The 21,102-nt window shown below is 44.0% G+C and overlaps 3 protein-coding genes across 4 annotated transcripts; all 3 read left to right on the forward strand.

The window, feature by feature from the left end:
• Positions 1 to 344: 344 nt before the first annotated feature.
• On the forward strand, positions 345 to 5,216 carry khdrbs1a (KH domain containing, RNA binding, signal transduction associated 1a). 2 transcript variants are annotated; one of them, XM_080512960.1, is made up of 11 exons: positions 345 to 684; positions 1,154 to 1,281; positions 1,561 to 1,677; positions 1,783 to 1,929; positions 2,030 to 2,148; positions 2,228 to 2,492; positions 2,592 to 2,668; positions 2,767 to 2,828; positions 2,932 to 3,106; positions 4,903 to 4,961; positions 5,034 to 5,216. In XM_080512960.1, exons 1-9 carry the CDS (start codon positions 522 to 524, stop codon positions 3,039 to 3,041), a joined length of 1,188 nt encoding a protein of 395 aa, XP_080369086.1. In that variant the 5' UTR covers positions 345 to 521; the 3' UTR covers positions 3,042 to 3,106; positions 4,903 to 4,961; positions 5,034 to 5,216. The 2 variants fall into 2 exon arrangements, with proteins under 2 accessions (XP_080369086.1, XP_080369085.1); XM_080512959.1 differs by having other exon boundaries at positions 2,932 to 4,961.
• Positions 5,217 to 6,985: 1,769 nt separating this feature from the next.
• tmem39b (transmembrane protein 39B) lies at positions 6,986 to 13,460 on the forward strand. The gene is made up of 9 exons (XM_080512334.1): positions 6,986 to 7,123; positions 8,304 to 8,505; positions 8,592 to 8,811; positions 9,041 to 9,124; positions 10,887 to 11,041; positions 11,542 to 11,875; positions 12,125 to 12,312; positions 12,414 to 12,534; positions 12,935 to 13,460. The coding sequence occupies exons 2-9, from the start codon at positions 8,375 to 8,377 to the stop codon at positions 13,166 to 13,168; spliced, it is 1,467 nt and encodes a 488-aa protein (XP_080368460.1). The 5' UTR covers positions 6,986 to 7,123; positions 8,304 to 8,374; the 3' UTR covers positions 13,169 to 13,460.
• A 2,906-nt stretch (positions 13,461 to 16,366) lies between these two features.
• On the forward strand, positions 16,367 to 20,881 carry ccdc28b (coiled-coil domain containing 28B). Its single transcript, XM_080513016.1, has 6 exons — positions 16,367 to 16,498; positions 17,945 to 18,275; positions 18,379 to 18,548; positions 18,756 to 18,910; positions 19,919 to 19,941; positions 20,756 to 20,881. The coding sequence occupies exons 2-6, from the start codon at positions 18,040 to 18,042 to the stop codon at positions 20,808 to 20,810; spliced, it is 639 nt and encodes a 212-aa protein (XP_080369142.1). The 5' UTR covers positions 16,367 to 16,498; positions 17,945 to 18,039; the 3' UTR covers positions 20,811 to 20,881.
• The last annotated feature ends 221 nt before the right edge of the window (positions 20,882 to 21,102 follow it).

Consider the following 21,102-nt stretch of genomic DNA (forward strand, 5'->3'; position numbering starts at 1 on the left):
TACTGATAGTCGAGTAGCGAGGTCATGTCAGCGCCAAACAGGCTGCCTTTTGATAACAGTAACTATAAACAGTTTGGCTCCTTGCAGGTTGTCAGAACATTATCAAAGACGTCTGATGGATACGCCGTTCCTCGCCCTACTGATATTGCCATGCTTTACTGTTTAGGCAATTGTCTTAGTATTGCACATGACAAGTGCACATGCCTTCAGCATTCACACAAACGGATGCCTAACTAAATTTGAAGAAAACATTTGAACTGAGGCCACACCTCCCCGGATGTGACGTCAATGAGTCCCGCCTCCTTCGTAGCTCCTCCCCTCATCGTCAAAGGCAGCTGCGCCATTCTTTCCTCCTTTGTCTTGACCGAGCTGAGAGAAAAACGACGCCGTAGCCGTACCGTGCAGAATTTAGCCGTTAACCAGCACCGAACAGCAACTTTCCCCCAGGAAAGTTACATAAAAGTCCAAGCTAACGAACTAAGCGTCGCTTCGTTCGTTATTCTGGTCCCTTCCAGCGCATTATGAGCGCCGCCGTCCTCGAGAGGAGCAACGAGTCCGCCATAGAGTCGAACACAGCCCAGAAGAAAAACAAAATGGAAGACACCAAGTACCTCCCGGAGCTCCTGGCCGAGAAGGACAGCCTGGATTCGTCGTTCACGCACGCCATGAAGCTCATCTCTGCAGGTTGGGATGAACGCTGGCCGGCGTAGTCAGGCTAATTCTTAGCTTTAGCTCGGCGCGAGGCCTGGCTTCTTCTTCGGCCTGAACAATGGCGCATTAACACGTGGTTATCTGGTTATGTGGGTCAAACCCGTCAGCTCGAAATGTAACGGTACTCTCGAGTATTCCACCCGTGTGTCTTTTCGATCACGTCTTAATTCACGTTTGCAAGAAATTAAATAACTGCATTCATAATTAAAGCGGTCCGTTGTTCCATTCATTAACGTAAAATTTTCACAACCCGGTCATAACGGTGCAAGTGTGGCTCGAACGGCACAAACGCTCCTTGAGCCGCTGAAACGACTGCTTAATATGCTTGCAGTCTCCGGGGAGTAAAAGGAGTCGTTGAGTTCCACAGCTCTTTGATTGGGGCTCCGTGTAGATCGATGTGGTTTATATGGAGCCCAACTTAAAACACATCTGTCGTCTGCAGAGATTGAGAGGATCCAGAAAGGAGAGTCGAAGAGAGAGCCAGAGAAGGAGACCTATCTGGATCTCTTTGCCACGAAGAATCTGAAACTCAAGGAGAGAGTGCTCATTCCTACCAAGCAGTACCCCAAGGTGAGCTTTATTCCTTGCAATTTGGTTATGTAAGGCTGATCTGAGTGATGTTGGTCGCATGGGGATCTGAGCTTTTTGAACGAAATGAGGCCATCTCCCAAGTGTGGGAGCCTTGGTGCATGAAATGGATTTATACAATCCCAGCCGGTTAATTCAGTGGATGTCTTCCTGCCATTCCCGTGTTTGTCAAATCATAACTCTGCTGCTGTTCTCCAGTTGATTCTGCATGAGCAGTTTTCTGTTTTGACATCTGTGAGTGATTTGGCTTGTCTTTTCCAGGTAAACTTTGTGGGGAAGCTTCTGGGTCCACAGGGCAGCACGATCAAGAGGCTACAGGAGGACACGGGGGCGAAGATTTCAGTCCTGGGCAAAGGCTCCATGAGGGACAAGAACAAGGTGCGTAAATAAGAATGTACTTCTGTTATAGCTCAGTTAATGTTATCTGTTAAGTGTGTCGTAAGAGCATTCCATGTTATTACTTGAGTCCTGCATGTTTTACAGGAGGAAGATTTGAGGAAAGGTGGCGAAGCCAAGTACGCTCACCTGTCTATGGAGCTGCATGTGTTCATTGAGGTGACGGCACCCATACCGGAGGCTTATCTCCGCATGGCCCACGCCATGGATGAAGTTAAGAAGTTCCTTATCCCGGTATGTGTCTCACGGCATTGTTGCAAAAACGTACGCAAGAGTTCAACTCTGCAGTGAGTTCAGGGGCATTGTTCATACGACTTTTCATTCTCGTCTGCAGGAGCCAGGCGAGTTCGACGCATACATGGATCCTCACTTCTTGAATGGATCTCAGGATGGCTCTGGCAGAGGGCGAGGTGGTCATCTGCGGGGCAGAGGTGGACCGCCTGGAGGACCAAGGTAGGCGCAAGAGTCTACAGTCAGGCATGTCTCCTCTGGCTTCTCTGATCTAATCACTTCCTGATTCGTCTTCTCTCAGGGGCAGAGGGATGCCACGCGGCGGCCCTCGGGGTGCGATGCGTGGCGGAGCTCCACGGGGAGGACCGGGACGTGGCGGTGCTCCGAGAGGAGCGCCGTCCGGCCGGGGCGGCCCTGCCTCCGCCCCCCCCAGGGGAGGCTCTGCTCCCCGCTCCAGGCCGCCAGCAGCAGGAGCTCCCAGGATGCTCCCTTCCGGCGCCATGTCCCACCAGCAGCACCAGGGCCCTGCAGGGTCACAGCCCAAGTCTGATTCTTACGATGATTATGTGAGTTTCCATTGCTGTATTCTCTCCCTGTAGTGGCGTTTGCTCTTTTTTTTTTTTGTACATCATGGTTACGCCTGGTCTTTACTTTTTTTTTTCTAGCCACAATATGATGAATCGTACGCAGAGCAACCTTATGACCAATATGACAACTACTACAATCAGCAGTCAGCACCTGCGTAAGTCAGTTTCCTTTTTTTTTCTTTTTAAGGATTTTGCAATCTAACGTTGATTTGGAGCATGTTGTCTTGACACTGTTTGTGCCATTTACTCTCAGGGACACAGAATACTACGATTATGGACACGGTGAAGCTCAAGATGCATCATACGAGTCTTACGGTGAGGGTTTGAGTCGTTTTGTTTGTTTGAGTCATTTTTTTTAAAAGTACAGAGCACTTATTTATCTAAACTCATGTTTGGTCTCACTTTCTGTCTTCTGTAGCTCAGGATGACTGGGATAACTCATGGTCCGCGTCTGGGGCTGGAGGCAAAGCCCCCCAGTCGAGGCCCATGAAGGGGTCGTACAGGGAACATCCGTATGGAAGATACTGAACAGCTACTGGTAGAGAGTTGCTATGGCAACTGTCTGCGATTGTAACTTGCTTAACGTTTCAAAAGTAATTCCCCCTCTCGTTTGTTCCCCCTTTTTATTGTTTATTTTATTTTTTTTTTTTTTTTAAACTCAGTAGGAGTGTTTAGTTGGATGTATCGGAGCGTTAGAAGTGAAGCTTTTACGCAGTTTCCTTCGTTGATTATCTGTTTCCAATTCATGTTTGTTTCAGTTGCGTTGTGCAGGTCTTAGTGACATAAACCTAACAGAGGAACTCGAGTGATATTTGATGGTTATTTCAGTTAGTTGTTATGGATAAACTGTGATTGTGGCGATAAACTCTTCTCACATAGGCTGCATTTTAAAAGTCCTCAATGACTGGACATAAAGTATTCCTAAAGCCTCAACGTTAATGTACGACAGCTAAAACAGATTTTCGTGACAAACTCAAATACCATCCTGTGCTTTTTTTGGTCAACGCAAAGATTCCCATCTGTTATACTGCATTCCAAATACAGTCTTTGGAGTTATTGAAAACTGCAGAATTCAAGTTGACAAAACAATAGATGCTTCTATTTTTGGCACCATTTCCGATTGGTGTTATGGAAAAAAGTCGTTATTTCTTCCAAAAAAAAATCATCACTCATCGCCTAATTCTTGTAAACGTTGGAGGAGTAACAGTCCTTCCAGTGTGTGAGGAAGTCTGCAGCCAACTTAATCTTTTGTACATAACCTTAGGACACCTGTGTATGCTTCAAGTCGTGACGTCACCAAAATGCATAATGCTTGTGTACCTTTTGACTAAATAGGAAACTAAACATTTTCCAAAATGTTTTTCTGCAGTTCGTGTTTCAATAAAGTTTCTAGTTTCTTTTTAATCCGTCTAAACTTGGTATTTTGCCTTTATTGTACCAAAGGAACTGTGAAAATGGTCCTCAGTGGTTCTCGACAATGCTGATAAAGCTGTGTGTTCACACGTAAGCCTGACTTTCTTCAAACCGAAACCAGTGTTGTGACCATGATCTTATCCTCTTGTTTTCAAAAACATATCTAAATGGCTCCTGTAATGTCACCTTCAAAAAAAAAAAAAAGGAACACAATAATAAAGCTCATCATTCCTTGAGGTAATGTGATGCCAAATACATGTTTGACTTGACAATGATATAGTGCTTGAACATGTATTGTCGTTAACCTTTAGTTAGTGTATCTCTTCAAGCTCTCGAGAGCACTGTATCTTCAGCCACTTGAAATAACTGAATTTCAACAGTATTTCAAATCAAGCTTGCAGGGATCTTACTTGACTTTGACGCAAAGTCATGCTGGCTGCGTTTTATAAAAGAAAAATATCGCAGAGGAGAGGATTCTAAAAGCCAAAAGATCGCCACAAGAAGGTAAAACTAACCCCAACACTCATTTGTTAGATTTATTTTTTTTTTGCTATTTTCTGTGCAAAACATCCAAGTAATGCAAGTCATCCAAAGCATCTCAAAAAAAAACATTGAAGTGCAAAATTATGCTATCAGTAGTTATTCCGAGCAAAATAAGCCGCACAAAACAATCAGTTCTGGTTGTGATGCAACTCTTGCTCAAATAAAACCAACAATTGTCCATTCATTTCACTCAATACTTGCCTATATCCATCTTGATTATCTATACAGACTGTAGATTAATGCAAACTAGTACTTGCACTCAAAGCTTTAAAACAACCCATTGGTGGACAAAAAAAAACAACCCAACCTTTTAGCTTGAGTTGCATGATACGTAATTTTTTTTGTAGTATAAAACTAGTATTGCATGTGTGATGGCCTCTGTATGGATGCTGGCACTGGTGTGTGAGATCTCATTTCTCTCTCCTCCTCGTAGGTTGTCTGAGAACTGTGTAGGTGCAGTTTATCCTGACGTCCGCCTAACGACACTGTAAGGTCAGTTGGCGAACGACTGCAGATTTCATCTCATCTCTGTGCCGATTATAAAGTCTTTTAATTCTCTTACAGGTCTTTAAAGTTTTTTGCACTGAGGCTGAGGTTTTTATTTTTTTAATCACAAAGGGCATCGAAGAACATTTTTACATCTTGTGGATTATTTTTTTTAAATGGGACAATTTTGATACTGAAGGCAAACAACTTTTTTTGTAAAAAAAAAAAAAGAGACCTGAGAATAAAGATTTTGTACTTTAAGTGGCGTGTGCTTTCCTTCACTGACACATTGAGCACTCATTACATTTACAGGATTGTGAAGTTATTGCTGGTTTGTTGTACCTGTGCTAACATAGAGCTCTGTAGTTTGTAATGCTATCATGTTGTATCTAGAGTGTTTTTAATTATTCAAAAATAGAGAAATAAAGTCAAGGTTTTCCCATTTATGTATGGCTACACATTACCACATACAGATTTTGGCAATAAAAGCAATCTTCTAACTATGCAAATCATTTTATACAGGTTTATGTCCAGGGGCTTTAATTGTTTTGGACAAAAGATGCTCTGTTTAAATAGTCTGCAGAAGTTCAGATCAGGCTAACTTATATATTCAACTTGTGAGTACACGAGAACCTTAAATTGTGGAAACGGCAAAGTAACATTGACTTACGGTATGTATGCGAATAACTACATGAAACAAATGGCAATCAAACTTTGAAAAAAACCATTAAAGCAATGGTATTTAGTTCCACTGTGTACTACTCGACACTAAATCTAGTCCTGTGCCATTTTTTTGGAGATCTTTCAAATGAGACTTTTTCACATATTTCATTACAAGTGAAAGTACTAACATGAAAACTGAAATTAATTTTGATCATCAGGCTCTGTAAATAAACAGTTTGGCTCCAAAAAGCAGGTCAAAAGGTTTTAATTTATATATACATAAGTTCTAAGTGTAAGTGCAAATTGTGACTTGAAAATTCACAGTTGCCTCATGTAAGTTGGCCTTGAAGACTTAAAAAGATAGTGAATAATTATAAAAATGATCAAATTATACTCTGATTACTCTGTCACATGTCTATCACCACTGGTTTCACCATGAAACCTTAAGAATCCTTAAAAATAACTACAAATAATTACAGTATAAGTACTCAAATTCCTTTGTACTTTGTGCAATGTGATTATTTGAAATTTGATATTCCCACATGCAGGATTTAATATTGACGTCTGTATTGTACATATTTCTCATGTACAATATAAAATATATGTTCCAGTTCATTTTTATAATCTATTGTGACACCAAGTAGTTTTACATGCAGACATGAAGAATTAACGCGAGTATTGAGGGCAGAGACTTAAATTGACGAGAGTTTTGCATTAATAAAAATGATTTCTTGATAAAAAATGTGTCATTTTTACATGAGTTTCATAAGCTACTGTTGCTCTGGGACACTTTTTCATTCCCAGTCTTTGTGTCAAAATCAAACTACATTTTTCCAAAATTGTAAGTTCAGCAAATAACATTCGTTAGCATAACTGTGAAACACCAATCTTATGAGGTGCCAGACCAAACAAATCCAATAGAAATGGCCAATGTGAAAAAAACAATTTTTAGATTAAAGCCAATAATAATGATTTTTATCTGATTGAGGATTTTCCTATGACTCATTGAAGGCCAGTCCAGCACAGCTGAAAGGCCACATGTGGCTTGCAGGCCTTATGTTAATAATAGAATAGTCATTTTCCGAAAATTACTTTCTATTATTAACATAAGTAATTCGAAAATTATTTTCTAATTACCTAAGTTCATTTGGGCACGTCTGTAAAAACATGAAACATGAGCCTGGACATGTTTGCTTCCATAAAATTGAAATAAAAACGGATTATAATCATAATAGAGGTTGTGAACAGTTCTATGTCCATTTCGCTCAGCCGCTGTGATCGCGTGAAGTGAGGTTACTGTCCCTTTAAGAGACCACCCCCCCACCCCCCCTTCCTCCTCCTCCTCCCCCTCCCCTCCCCTCATCCACTTTCACATCAACAATGAGAGCCTCCGCGGCTCCCGGACAAAAACAACCGCGGAGTTTACACGCTTCTCGCCGACACTGAGCGTGTTTCCCAGGTCGTCTGTGCGGCAGCGCGGGCCCTGACTCCCGCACCGACTCACGGTGAGTCTCCCTCCCTCCCGGCCGGCCCGCGAGGCTGCTTTCTGGGGAGAGGGGGGGAGCTAGCTGCGGGGAGACGCTGCTAGCTCATAGGCCGCAGTCTGGATCTTCTAATGGAGCGTGGTGCTGCTGGCGGACGGAGGGAGGGAAGGAGGGAGAGAGAGAGAGAGAGAGAGGGGGTGTCCGGCCCTCTTTGTTTGGGTCCAAGTTGTCTTCAGCGTGCTCCTCCAGGCCCGGGGGTTCCTCCTCCTCTCCCTGGAGCTGTCGCACCCGGGAGGATGGAGGGGAGGGGGGGACGTAGCTGCTAAAGCTAGCCTCCACTGGCAGCTTCCGGAAAACTTGCACCACATTAGAAATTGATGCTAATTGTGCAGCGACAGCGTGCACCGGGTTCGAAACGACACCTACTGCAAGACACGGCCTCGGCTTTCCCCTATAACTGTATTTATTGATTCGTAATAATAGCAGCTCGAACTTGCATTGATGTTTTTGTGCACTTTAGTGTCATTTCCCGTCGTAGTCCAAACACTATTGATTCCCGAGAGCACACATGCAATTGCAAATGAAACGTATAATGAAAATGCACCAAGATAAACTCCATCGGTATATATACACTCGTTCAAATGTATAATAGTTGCAGTATACAAACGTCAATACAGATTGCTGTACCACTTGTTGCATGGACTGGAGCAGGTCAAAGTCGATGACGATTGTTAATTCATCAATATATATATAAAGTATTGCATTACTTGGCCAAGCCTTGGTGCAAAAAACAATATAGTTAAATTTAATGACACATTAAGCAATATGATATACAGATCATTATTTTTCAAATCTAAAGTAAAACCAAATAATTGCAGGCTAAAAGGCCTCATAGAATTGAGGGTTTGTGACAGGGCAGAGAGTCAATAATGTTTGTGGGATTACCCTGAGGAAGTAAAAAAGTTAGAGAAATTGCTTGTGTGTGTGTGAAAGCAGCATCATTGCCCCCCCCCTCTTTTTGCTTATTTGTATATTATCTTGTTGTGCTGAGTTCAAAAAGTTTGAGCCTGCTCTTGTGTATCACCACGACAAAATGGAGAACATTTCAGCACGAGAGGTTCCCGAGGGATACGCATTACAGGTTACTCTTTTGTTACACACGTTGCCCCTCCCTCGCCGACTCTCGCTTTCACTCAAACAGGTACGAATACGAGGAGGAGAATCCCTCCGAGCGGCCGCGGCTGAAGCAAGCGAGCTGTGGGGTGTGCTGCCATGGCGGGCGGAAGGAGAGGGGCCAATCGCACCACGTACTGCAGACCGCCGCTGAGCGGCGAGCCGGGCTCCGTCAGCAACGGCAGCCACACGACCAGCTCCCCGGTCACCGGGGTGCGATCCCGCACGAGGTTAGTCCACCTCCTGGTGGCCTCGTGATGACCATAGTGTGTAATGATGGTCCCTACAGGGCTTTCCGGTGTGTGTGTGTGTGCAGGAACGGCCCGGGAACGTGCATGTCCAGCCCGCCGCTGGCCACTCAGACCGTGGTTCCTCTGAAGCACTGCAAGATCCCCGAGCTGTCGGTGGATCGAAACGTGCTGTTCGAGCTGCATCTCTTCTTCTGCCACCTCGTTGCCCTTTTTGTCCACTACGTCAACATCTACAAGACGGTGTGGTGGTACCCCCCGTCACACCCGCCCTCGCACACGTCACTGGTAAGGACTGACGATACCTGGACACTACATCCTTTAAATGATGGGAGTATGTGTAAAAACTCAGGAAAGCCTCATCTCGGTGTGTATGTGTAATAGATGTGTGTCAGACATGCGTCGTAAACATGTGGCAGGACTGCAGAGGAGGAAGTTTTCTGTCTGGATGCATTCAATTCTGCCTACAAGACAATGACGACATCTATAATCCTGACTGACTCTTGTCATTTTCCAGAATTTTCATCTTATTGACTATAACATGCTGGTGTTTACAATCATCATATTGGCGAGGAGGTTAATCGCGGCAATTGTTAAAGAGGTAAGTTCTCAGTTTTGCCTGGCTTTTTTTTTTTTTTTTTTTCATTTTTCTAACGCAAATCACACTTCTTTACATCTCTTTCGCTCTGATTTTGGAGACACAAGATGCACATTTTCCAGAGACTTCAGTGAAGGATCTCGCCCAACATCTTCTACTGCTGGACCACATTATTTAAACATGCAATATACAATAATTCTGTTGTGTATTGCAATATATACATATTTGTGTTTATTTTATGCAATTTGGGATCAGTATTTCTGAATAATAGTGCCGTTACTCCATTTGGATACATTTATAAGAAGATGTAAGATATGTTTGTTCCTCGTTTTTTACACGTTTCAACCAGGAGAATTCATAGTGTAGCAGTTTGTTTTTATGTTTCTTTTAAGTCATATTTCATTTCTGTTTATTTGTTTGTATGTGATTTAGTGCTCCTGACTTTAAAATGTTATAATGAAGTCTAGGGCTGCTGCAACTCTCGATTATTTTAATAATCGATTTTTCGGTAGATTATTTTGTCGATGAATCGGTTAAAAAAAATGTTTTATAGTAGGATCAGTTCATATTGAACAAACCAAACATCGAATATGTTGTGATTATTTAAAAGCACATAACTGAACCAATATGAAGATGTATAGAATATTGCTACATCTATATAAGATGTCTAGAAAAATCATTATTAAAGAAGATTGAATTTACTTCAGGGACCACACACAGTCCAGTTTCATCCGGAGTGGACCAGACTGGTAAAACATTGCTATAATAACCTTTAAATTTACATTTCAAAGTTTTTCTTTGTTGTGGTCACAGTGTACGGAATGAAAATGTCTATATTTCTGCAAGATCAAAGAGTTGGTACTGAAAATTATTACAATTTCAACATAAAGTCAATTTTATAATTAAACATTCTGGTGCAAAATACAATGAAATGTAAAAAAAAAAAAAAAAAACTTGTATAAATACTTCTCTTGGTTGGGTTTTGGCCCCCTGGAACGATAAAGTCAAACTAACGGAGAGGAGCTCCGCGGGGAGGCGGCGATAATTCACACCTCAAAAACTAATCTCCTGACACCACAACGTCCGAATATTCCAGTAATCGGTATTTGGCCGGTCGCTCAGCTTGTAATTTGCCAGGAGAACCTGTCCGCCAGGCAGGTTGTCGCTCAATAAGGTGTGTGAACAGTGAAATATGTGTCCGTGCACAGTGACGTGTCGCTCATATGTTCTGTTGTACCGCCTCGCTCCGTTCAACTCGCTCTGCAGGTTGACGCTTTTTTTTTTCTTTTTTTTCTTCCAAACCTTATATCAGTCAGCCAGCATTGACAAAAAGCTCCGAAGGTGAAGTAAACAGCTCCGCAACATGGCGAGTGGCACGACGCAACGAATCGATGATGAAATCCGTTGCCAACGCATCTGATAATGTATTTTATCGATTCGTCGTTGCAGCTCGAATGAAGTCAAATACAACTATCATCATCAATTTAATCCGGGGCGGTACGACTTCGATATTACGGTATTCCATATTCCATGAGGATATTGTGAGAACAATGAATTTGCGGCATGTCGCGTGGCAAAACTGTCTCTGTGACTACAGCCACTTCTTTACAAAACCTCATCAAACAAATCAATTTTACAATTAGAATGGCAGCAAAACACATGAACTCAGGCTATGCATTTTAAAATCACATATTGCGTGAAATTAGACTCGAGTCTTGTTTCCACTGCGCGTGTGAATGACTGTGACCCTCCTCCTCTCCACCAGGCCTCCCAGAGTGGGAAGCTGTCCTTCCCTCACTCCATCTTTCTGGTGATGGCGCGGTTTGCCGTGCTGACGCTGACCGGCTGGAGCCTGTGCCGCTCCCTCATTTACCTTTTCAGGACCTATTCGGTCCTCAGCCTGCTCTTCCTCTGCTACCCGTAAGAATCCACAGAGATGTTCGCGCTCTCTCTCCTCCAAACCCCCCCCCCCCCCCCCCCCCCGACGAACCTAAAAGGGGAAGGCATGTTTATTTATATCGCATTATTCTGACAAGAAGCTGGGAAAAGGAACATCACAGTTCGGTTTCACGATAAAAAGCAAAAAAAGCCAATTTAAATGTTAAATAAATTTCATTAAAAAGGCAGCGAAAGAACCGCATTTATGAGATCCAGAGGATCCAAACACAAAGTTACTACTTTACTGATGAGCTTCTGCAGACTGTAGCTGCAGATCAGTTTAGAGTGGATCGTTGCTTCATTAAATATTAATATCCTAATGGAGGCTGAATGATGTTGCGTACATGTTTGATAGGGTTTGTCATTTTTATTGCTGTTTTGAACTGTCCCTGTGTGTGAGAGAGTTTTTAACCTTGCACATCCAGCAAACAGAGATGCAGTAAAAGTTGCTGGTTGTCCCCCCCCCCCCCCCCCCCCAACAGGTTTGGGATGTACATTCCCTTCTTCCGTCTGAGCTGCGACTTCAGGCGAGCGGGTCCGCTCTCCCCCATCGCCAGCATCGGCTCCAAGGAGGTGGGCAGCGTGGGGCGGGGCCGGGACTACCTGACGGTGCTGAAGGAGACGTGGAAGCAGCACACCAGTCAGCTGTACGGCGTCCAGGCCATGCCCACGCACGCCTGCTGCCTCTCCCCGGACCTCATCCGCAAGGAGGTGGAGTACCTGAAGATGGACTTCAACTGGAGGATGAAGGAGGTGCTGGTCAGCTCCATGCTCAGCGCTTACTACGTGGCGTTTGTACCCGTGTGGTTTGTCAAGGTGAGAAACGGTCTCATCCAGACGGATGAGAAAGACATCGCCCTGCAAATTCATGGTGCAGGAGTGTCCTGTGATTTAATGTGTTATTACCATGAAGTAGCTTAAATCTGTATTGTGCGTTTAGTCAAGCATCGTTTTTTGGACTAAACCTCGGCTGGCCTGGATCCAAGTGTGTTTACATGACAACAGTGCACTGAAAACACAAGGTTCTGAAAGACTTTAATTAGAAGTGAAATTCCCGTCTTCCAGAGCACGCAGTATGTGGACAAGCGCTGGTCGTGCGAGCTCTTCATCCTGGTGTCGGTCAGCACGTCGGTCATCCTCATGAGGCACCTGCTGCCCCCTCGCTACTGCGACCTGCTTCACAAAGCAGCGGCTCACCTGGGCTGCTGGCAGAAAGTGGACCCGTCCCTCTGCTCCAATGTCCTCCAGCACATGTACGTACCTCTCTCTCTCTCTCTCTGCCCGCCGCCGCACCACTTCATCTCCCGCCTTCTGGTTCTGACCCGGCTGTGCTTTTTTTTTTTTCTCACCCCAGATGGACTGAGGAGTACATGTGGCCGCAGGGAGTCCTGGTGAAACACAATAAGAATGTTTATAAGGCCATGGGCCACTATAATGTCGCAGTCCCATCTGACGTGTCTCACTATCGCTTCTATGTGAGTATCGCTGGACACGCAGGCTTCACGGCGTTTGTGCCGGTGTGCACTGATCAGCCATAACATTATGACCGCCCAACGTCCTACACAGCACAGGTTCTGTTAGAACCAGCATTAATTCCTGCAGTCCTTCCAGTGGAACCGTCGACATACAATATTACGCAGCCGTCCAAAACTCACTGCTCTCCTTTCTTAAGAGATTCTGTCCGGCCCGGCACAGTACTTCCACCTCACAAATAAAAACAAGATTACATAGGGAACATTCTTACTTAACTGAGGACAAAATGTTCAGTCGTCTGCTATTGGTCTTAATTTTATGGCTGATCGGTGTTCAGATTGTTCGAAAACGAGGTCCAGTCGCATGATCTTTGCTCACGGTGTCGTCTGCTCCCCCCCCCAGTTCTTCTTCAACAAGCCGTTACGAATATTGAACATACTCATCATCCTGGAAGGCGCCATGATCTTCTACCAGCTGTACTCGTTGATATGCTCCGAAAAGTGGCACCAGACGATATCGCTGGCCCTCATCCTCTTCAGCAACTACTACGCCTTCTTCAAGCTCCTCAGAGACCGAATAGTCTTAGGAAAAGCATACTCATACTCAAACAGCGCTTCAGACCAGAAAGTCAGTTAGAGCTCAGCGCTCGTCGCTCTCTTTCACGTTGGAACAAAACAAGCCCAAGAGCCCTGTATTTTTTCTACAAACTGTGTTTTTGTCCTGCTCTGCCATAATGAAAAGAAGTATTTTTGTATCACTTTAAAGTTTTGTCTTTAGTTTTATTAAAATGAATGAATTTGACCACGAGAAGCCTCTGCACTGTTGAATATGATCACTTTGCAGATTTGATGCGACGAATATTTCCCTTTCATCCGAATGTTCGCACATCTGTAGTGTGTTTAATCTCAAATAAAATCTAGCACTTTTTTTTTTTTCCCCTTTTAATTACTGATGACGGATCACATGAAGGGAAAACGGTTATTCTATTAAACCACACGCTTTCAAATCTGCTCTCATTGCATATATAATGAAGATTATGCACAATTATAGCTTTGGTGCAAAACTATTAAGGCTGCAGATTATTATATGTTATTTTAAAATGAAATATTACAAATATTCACCTGGAATGCAGGTGGAGCATCACTTGATTGTGAGTAAGGTTCAAAATATGAAAAGAAAAGGAACGAGAAGACAAAAATTGCATTTTAATTCATCAAAAGCTGCAGAATTCTTCGTGTCGTGTAGTTTTCTAGCAGATTCTGAGTCGTGATCTGCTGGTGAAGAGCGGCAGGGCCGCTGAGCTGCACAAGTGACGTCAACAGGTCATCACTGTACCTCATAACAGCCTGGCGAAGGATGTTTAAGAGAAACGTGGGTTATTGAAGCCGTTCTGCATGCTCCTTGTGCAGGGATGGATGTAAAGACAAGTTTACAGTGAAACAGCCAGTTTGAGTTTAGATGGGAGTTTTCATATTTGGTTCCTTTTTCTATATTTTGCATTTTGAAGCTGCGCTATAACCAACTGACGCTCAGCAGAAAACACAGACGTACGGTTTGAAATGGGAAGTCGTTACTCTCGCATGAGCCGTCACCCTGCTCAGTGGAAGCAGCTTTACAGACCATACATCCACTCCTCCACATCCATTATTCAGAGGTGACGTCCTTTCTTCTGGGCCAGTGTGCAGAAAAGCACATGCATGATTCATTTAACTACAAGATGCAGACACAACATTGGAAGTATTGATCCAACATGTTGGTGAGTTAAATCGTACTGACTGAAGTTAAGTGGATTAGTGCAGCGCACAGCATTTCTCTTAACTCTTTTATTTAGTGATGTGAGCACGTTTGTCTGCTCTTAACCACCTAACTGTGGTGAACTGACGACAGTCACTTGATTAAAAGGTTTCACTGGACTCTGACGTCAGTGCTGCCGCAGTAGGATAACTTTTGCTTTATAAAATACCACAAATGCTGTTGTTACGGCACTTAGTTTACTTATGGATGGATGGACTTTTTTGTGATTAATATATTTTATTATAGGATTATAGGACGGTAGTACTCAAAGATGGAAGAGTATGGCAACAAGATTACACACCATTACAGAAATTAAACAAAAGGTTTCCGATTCAAAGAAATGCTGGTGCCACAAATAGCAGATTTAGTTAGAATTTGGTCAGTTTTTACGTAATTGAAATATTTTCTAATATTCTTATATTGCTTATTTCTACTGCCTTTTTTGAGACTGATCTCTATTGTATCGTGGTTTGAGGTCAGAAACTAAATTATGATCTGTCTAAACTTTGCATTTTAAAGAAACGACCTTATAGGGTTCTCCAGCTTCTCTTTGAGTTTCTGTTACTGTCAGATGCTTCGATCCTTTCTCTGAAACTCTGAATCCTCCCCATAAAGGGATGAGGACTATAATAAAAAAATTGGAGGACTTTGGCGTCCCCATGTGGCTTGACTGTCAGAATAGAATAGAATAGAATAGAATAGAATAGAAACACTTCATCAATACTGAGCGTTCACATTATAATGACCAGCGTAAATAATGTCGACCGCTAGGTAATCAGAAATTATATATTATATCTTTAATTTAGGTGGAAAATGTGACTTCAAATATATAACAATACAATGATGTATTTGTGTGTGTTGTGAAAGTGTGTAGCAGTTTGATTTGTGGAATTCAAGTAAATTCCAAATATTGAGGGAAAAAAACTGTATAAATAGGGTTTTCTTTAAGGTCAATGGACCCCGTCATCAGTATGACCTCCTGTGGATATAGATGGACGGACTGTTGAGGATCACTCTTTCTTTTGGTACATTATTATTTAAAAAAAAAACAATACCTTTTTATTAATCCATCATGATGGCAAAGCTTGCTATCCTCCATGTCTCATTCTGTTTGGAGTCCAGTTTTGAAGACCATTTGATTAATGTGGAACACACAGACATGGCCCCGATCAAGGGCCTCAGTTGAACAACTACCTGCATTTTTCCCCTCACAATTGTTTGCAGAAAATTATGTAAGACTGAAATATTGCATGGGTGTATGAACCATGACTAGTCAACAAACACACAGCATCATGATACTAGTTGAAATAAACAACACAGTATACAAGCTCACAAATAAAACTCAGTTGGAAAGCATAAGTAAAAATTAATAAATAGAGAGGGAAATAATAAAGATGTAATGTACAAGGTAGATATAACTATATAAGAAAATTACATTACATTACAGATATTTTTCTCTTATATTGACTGGGTTAGTTGAATAAGATGTTTCAGCTATATTTCTATTTCAGATCTTTTCATATCTTTATTGTTTCTTCTCAGACAATAACATATTCCAACATGACAAAGAATAAGTTAATCTTCGACTTGGATTGAAGAAGGTTCATTTTATGGATGTGGTTTTCTGCAGTTACACAAATCTACTCGATTGAATTAATAATTCATGTATGCAATACACTTTGGAACCAGAACTACGTTTTAAGAAAGAAAACCACATATGTCGCTATTGATATAGGTTTGTAAGTAGAAGAAAACATAGATGTATACAAATATATGTCTTAAAGTACAGGACTGAACTGAGAGAGAGAGAGGGAAAAAAGGCCTTGGTCGCATTGCATTGGATTTTGCAAGATGTTTGCAATTTGAAATTTGCAATTTGCAATAATTCCCTTCATACATCCTCTATTTGAAATAAAGCGGCTGCCTCGCTCGTGCGGCGCGTCGCGGTGCTCTGGCCCTTTAAGAGGGAATAAAGGCGACACGAGCGGAGCGGGCGCATCGACGCCGCTGCGGGGATTCTCTCCACAAACACCCGCGATTCCTGGAGATAGATCCACACGTTCCCGGGAAGAAGTGACCCTTGGCCGCGTCGAGGAGAAGAAGAAGAAGAAGGTGTTGGAGAGATGCGAGGTCGCGTCGAGCCGCTCGGCTCTCCGGTGTGTTTTTGATCTGGTCAGTCTTTATTATTTATCTCATCCGCGAGACCCCGCAAATCTGTTTACGCGTCTCCCGCCTCGGCGGACGCTCCGCAAAACAACTGTCTTCCTCTGCTGCTTCTCTATCACCCCAGACAGAAACACTGTCGGGATCTAAAGTTGTCTTTGTGCGTCTTTGTCGTGGCCATCGTTGGATGCGACTTTGACGAGATGCTGGTGCAGTGAGAGAGAAACTGCTGCTGGCTGGGATCCAGACTCCAGCTCCTTAAAGTGAAATAATAATAATAATAATAAACAAAAAACCCCCCAGCTATTTCACCTTAAAGGTCTCATATGATGAAAAGTGGTTTTCTAACTGTAATATATGTGTCCATAGCCCATGTATAAAGCCCGAGAACTGAAGAAATACTTTCATCTCTCTCACTTTGCTTGAGCCACTTTTTAGCGATCGTGTGTTCATACAGGCAATTCAGAGACGTTCCCTTCATGACATCACGCGGGGAAATAACCGCTCCCCTTTGGTTGGCGGATACTCATTTTCACCAGCCCACGGGCAAATCCAACAAACATTACTGGTACGACATTTACTGTAATTTGAAAAACTATAACAGAATGATGCGTTTTTTTTAAAACTTGAAACATTGTCGTGTAAACAGGGCCTTGGTTTTACATTATTTTTTGAAATATTTCCGTTGGGTTCAGATATGGTTTGCTGACCCTTTTGGGCTATAATTCTAATCATAAAATATGTTTCAAAGCTTTTTAACACTCCTGTCTCTGTGGAGCTGCTCCATCCTAACAGCCATAAATCTAAATGAGGATGCTCCGTATTGACTTTCCTCTCATGTGGACATGATGTGCGTTCATGTGTCTAAGAGCCCTGCACTTCCTCCTTCTGCAGCACTCAAACTCACTTAACCTCCTGCAGTAATGGACATTTAAATATTCTTGATATTCGATGAGGCAAAGTGCATTTCAGAGCTTTCGGACAGAATCCACTGCAGGGGTTGAAAGATGAAATGTAACAGTTAAAATGAAGATGTCTCACGAGCAAAAAGGAGTTAATACTCCAAAACAATAAACTAATACGCTTTTGTAATGTTAAATACACGAGGAGCAATAAAAGTCAAACAAGAACATTGCTTTGAAAACTCATTATGAGAGATATAATTGACTGTTTTACCAAAAGAATTCACACCAGACAGCATCTTCACTTCACACGTATCCTCGAAGCTCTCTGCACTTTGAGGTTGGTCTAAAAATAAACTTCAAGGCTCGAGTTTCACTGCTGCTTTTTACACCGAGGGAGCAGAAATGACCCATTAAAGACTCAGTGTGATGATTTGGGGATGCTGTTGGACTAATGTAAGCGTCATCGAAAGGTGCGGAGCCGAGAATGCGGGGCTGTGGTCGCCTAAGGAAGAGCTGTGCTGATCAGACTTCCCACCTTTGTTCTTCTCAGGACGTCGGATGCACCGGCCAGGCTGCCGTGCCCTTTGACCTGGCTTCAAAAAACAACAACAACAAAAAAAAACAAAGAGAGTGACGGATAATCTCATGGAAGACAAACGCAAGAAGCGGAGCCCCAAGGTGTCCCTCCCCCAGCCGCCACCGCCGCCCATCAACCCCCGCAAGCTGTCCGTCCTGCCCGCCAGCAAGAGCGCCACCTTCTCCCTCGGCCTGCCGCAGCCCCCCTCCCCAAAGAACAGAGGCAAGTTCAAGAGGTCCATCGGGGCCCCCGGACAGCCCAAGGAGGTGTTCGCCGCCGTCGTAGCGCCGCCAAAGACCACCAGGTCCGTGCCTCAAGTCGAACACTGTCACACAGGCTGCAGGATGATGACTGGAATACAAACGGTGTTTTGCTTTGTGGGTTTTTGTTTTTCTTTCTCCATTAAGACCCCACAAGGAGAAGCCCCGGGCCCCCCAGCCGGCAGGGCCCAGTAAGGTGGTGCAGTCCTCCCCCCTGCAGCACTCCTTCCTTACAGACGTCTCCGACGTGAGAGAGATGGAGGGAGGCCTCCTCAACCTGCTCAATGACTTCCACTCGGGCAAACTGCAGGCTTTCGGTAAGACGATCTCTCTCCGACGGGCCGCGGGGGGTGGTGGGGTGGTGGTGGTGGGGTGTTGGGGGGGGTTCATGTTACCGGCCCCGAAAACAAGAGCAGCTGAAAGCCAACTTTGTAACGTCAATCTGACAAACCAAAGTTGATCTTGGAAATGCCTTTGACTTCGTGGTAGTGTGGTTAACCCCCCCCCCCCCTCTCTGAATCCAGGTAAGGTGTGCTCCTTCGAGCAGCTGGAGCACGTGCGCGAGATGCAGGAGAAGCTGGCGCGGCTTCACTTCAGCCTGGACAGCCACGTGGAGGAGCTCTCCGAGGACCAGAGGAAGTGTGCCACCGACCACAACCTGGAGCACCTGCTCTGCAACGTAAGCAGCGTAACAGACGAAACGCTTGATCGAGTCACTACTTTGATCACAGACATAAAAGTGTCCTATAACGACTGCGAGGGATCGATCGATCGCGAGGTGATTTATCAGGCATCCTCTTCTGCGGAGCAGCGCTTCCTCAAACGACCCCTACTTTGAGAGACGCTCCTGAATTGTTCTCGCCGAGTCGGACGAACGTCTGCGGTTTCCTAAAGCGGCACGTTTCACTGCGGGCCGACTGAAGTGGTGCCATCAATCAGACGAGTGTTATTCTGCTTGTTTGGATTCACATTCTCATATTCATGGCAGAGAAGAAGAAATGTACTTCATTGATTACGTCTCATTCATAGTCAAACTTATTTATACATAAACCCAAAACATTGTCATTTTTAAAATATTCTCCATTTCTAATGCTCACTTTGAAATTCAACCCATGTTTCCATCGTAACAATGCAGTACTCCCCCCCCCCCCCCCCACTTTGCTGCCGTGACGCTGCAAATTTCCCTCTAGTGGGATTAATTAAAACGTGTTTTAAATAGCCCCGGACAACCGAACCGTCGACCCAGAGGCCACATTTTCAAATTAAGAGCGGCAGATAAACCCGTCACGCCACTGATCTCTTCCAAAAAGGCTGCACGCCTGCAAGCCGACGGTGTCGGTGCGGCTCCTGGTTCCCTCCAACGCCCGGAGCCGGAATGCTCTCTGCGGGGAAGTCGCAGTGTTATATGTGTGAGGGAGGTGAGAAGAAGAAGGAAAAAAAAAAGTCTTCAGCTCATTACTGTCACTGCCGCCCAGAATACCTCTGGGACTGGAAGCGCTCCTCTGAAAGAAAACAGAGCGTTCGGTGACTGCCGCAGTCAGACCGCGTATCGACCCGACGTTGCTGGAGCCGTTACGTAACGCCGTCACACTCGCAGATTAGCTCTCTGGGCAGTTGCATCAGCTCCTATTTTTGCATCCTTTGTCGTCGATACTCCTCTAATTTGTTTGTTTGTTTGTGTCCGCAGCTGGAGGAGCTCAGCACATCCATGTATCCTTTTTAACCTCGGGGGGGGGGGACGACTTGTCCCAGTTCCAGTCCGTCCTATAAATCACCCAGAATGCTGAAAAGTGCATTGCAAAAACTGTCAATTATGGTGACGAAACCCACTTTTTGTGACTTTGTGATTTATTGCGAGTGTAATAGGCCTGGAATAACTGATGGGAGAGCACCGCGATCACCCAATTCCACTTCATAACGGCACGGACGTTTCACGTAGTTTAGTTTATATTTTCCGTCGAGTTCTTTTCTCTGAAGTCCTTCGAGCTTTACGGTCGTCAAACTTCCCGCCAACGAGCAGAAGAATGTGGAGACAGAGAATGGTGCATTTTTAAGACGTTGCAAGCTGATTTTAAACATTTTCGGAGACAAAATATTTGTTGTTTTCACTTGAGAAGGTATTATAAGATGTATATATATATATATATATATACACATGGCCTGATAAACCTGTAAGACATTATCTGCACACTATTGAGCCACACCAAAATAGTGTTATTCGCAACAAGTGTAAATATGACTTGGGTGTGCACCAGACAGAGGGAATAGCACAAGTTATCTCCAAAGGCGTAAGAATGAAACGTTTCCATAGAGACATGACACACGATCGTTTCAGACTCCTACACACAGATCAGCAAATCATTTGAACCTAGTGGATCTGAACATACGCGGCCTATAAATAAAACCAGGTATTGTCCTTTTTAGTGACTCGGTGCCGACCAGACGACGACTGAATGTAGGAACTCGAGCAATGTGAGGCTTCTCTCTTTGTTCCCGTGTGAATCCTTGACCTCCCCACGTTCAGACAAAAGCTCCACTTGGCCGAGAACCAGGACCTGCCCAAGACATCTGGCCCCTGACGGAGCGAGGTGCGCCGCACGGCTCATCAACACGCAATATGTAACGAGTACGAGGTGCTGCAGCGGCTTCCATCCAGCTGCCTCAGTAACAGAATGGGAACAAAGTCGGAGAAGCTCCAAAAAAAACAAACAAAAAAAACTGGATGGTTTACTGAGTCAGGAACGTGTTTTATGTTGAAGGTTTTAGAACGTTTCTCTTGCCGTCTGCAAGCTTGGCTTCAGTTGGTGGTTACATCATCCGCTAATGAGTAACTGAATCCAACCCGCCGTGCTGCTGGCCGTTTCCCACGTC

The sequence above is a fragment of the Blennius ocellaris genome, assembly GCF_963422515.1.
Source record: "Blennius ocellaris genome assembly, chromosome: 17".
Lineage (NCBI taxonomy): Eukaryota > Metazoa > Chordata > Actinopteri > Blenniiformes > Blenniidae > Blennius > Blennius ocellaris.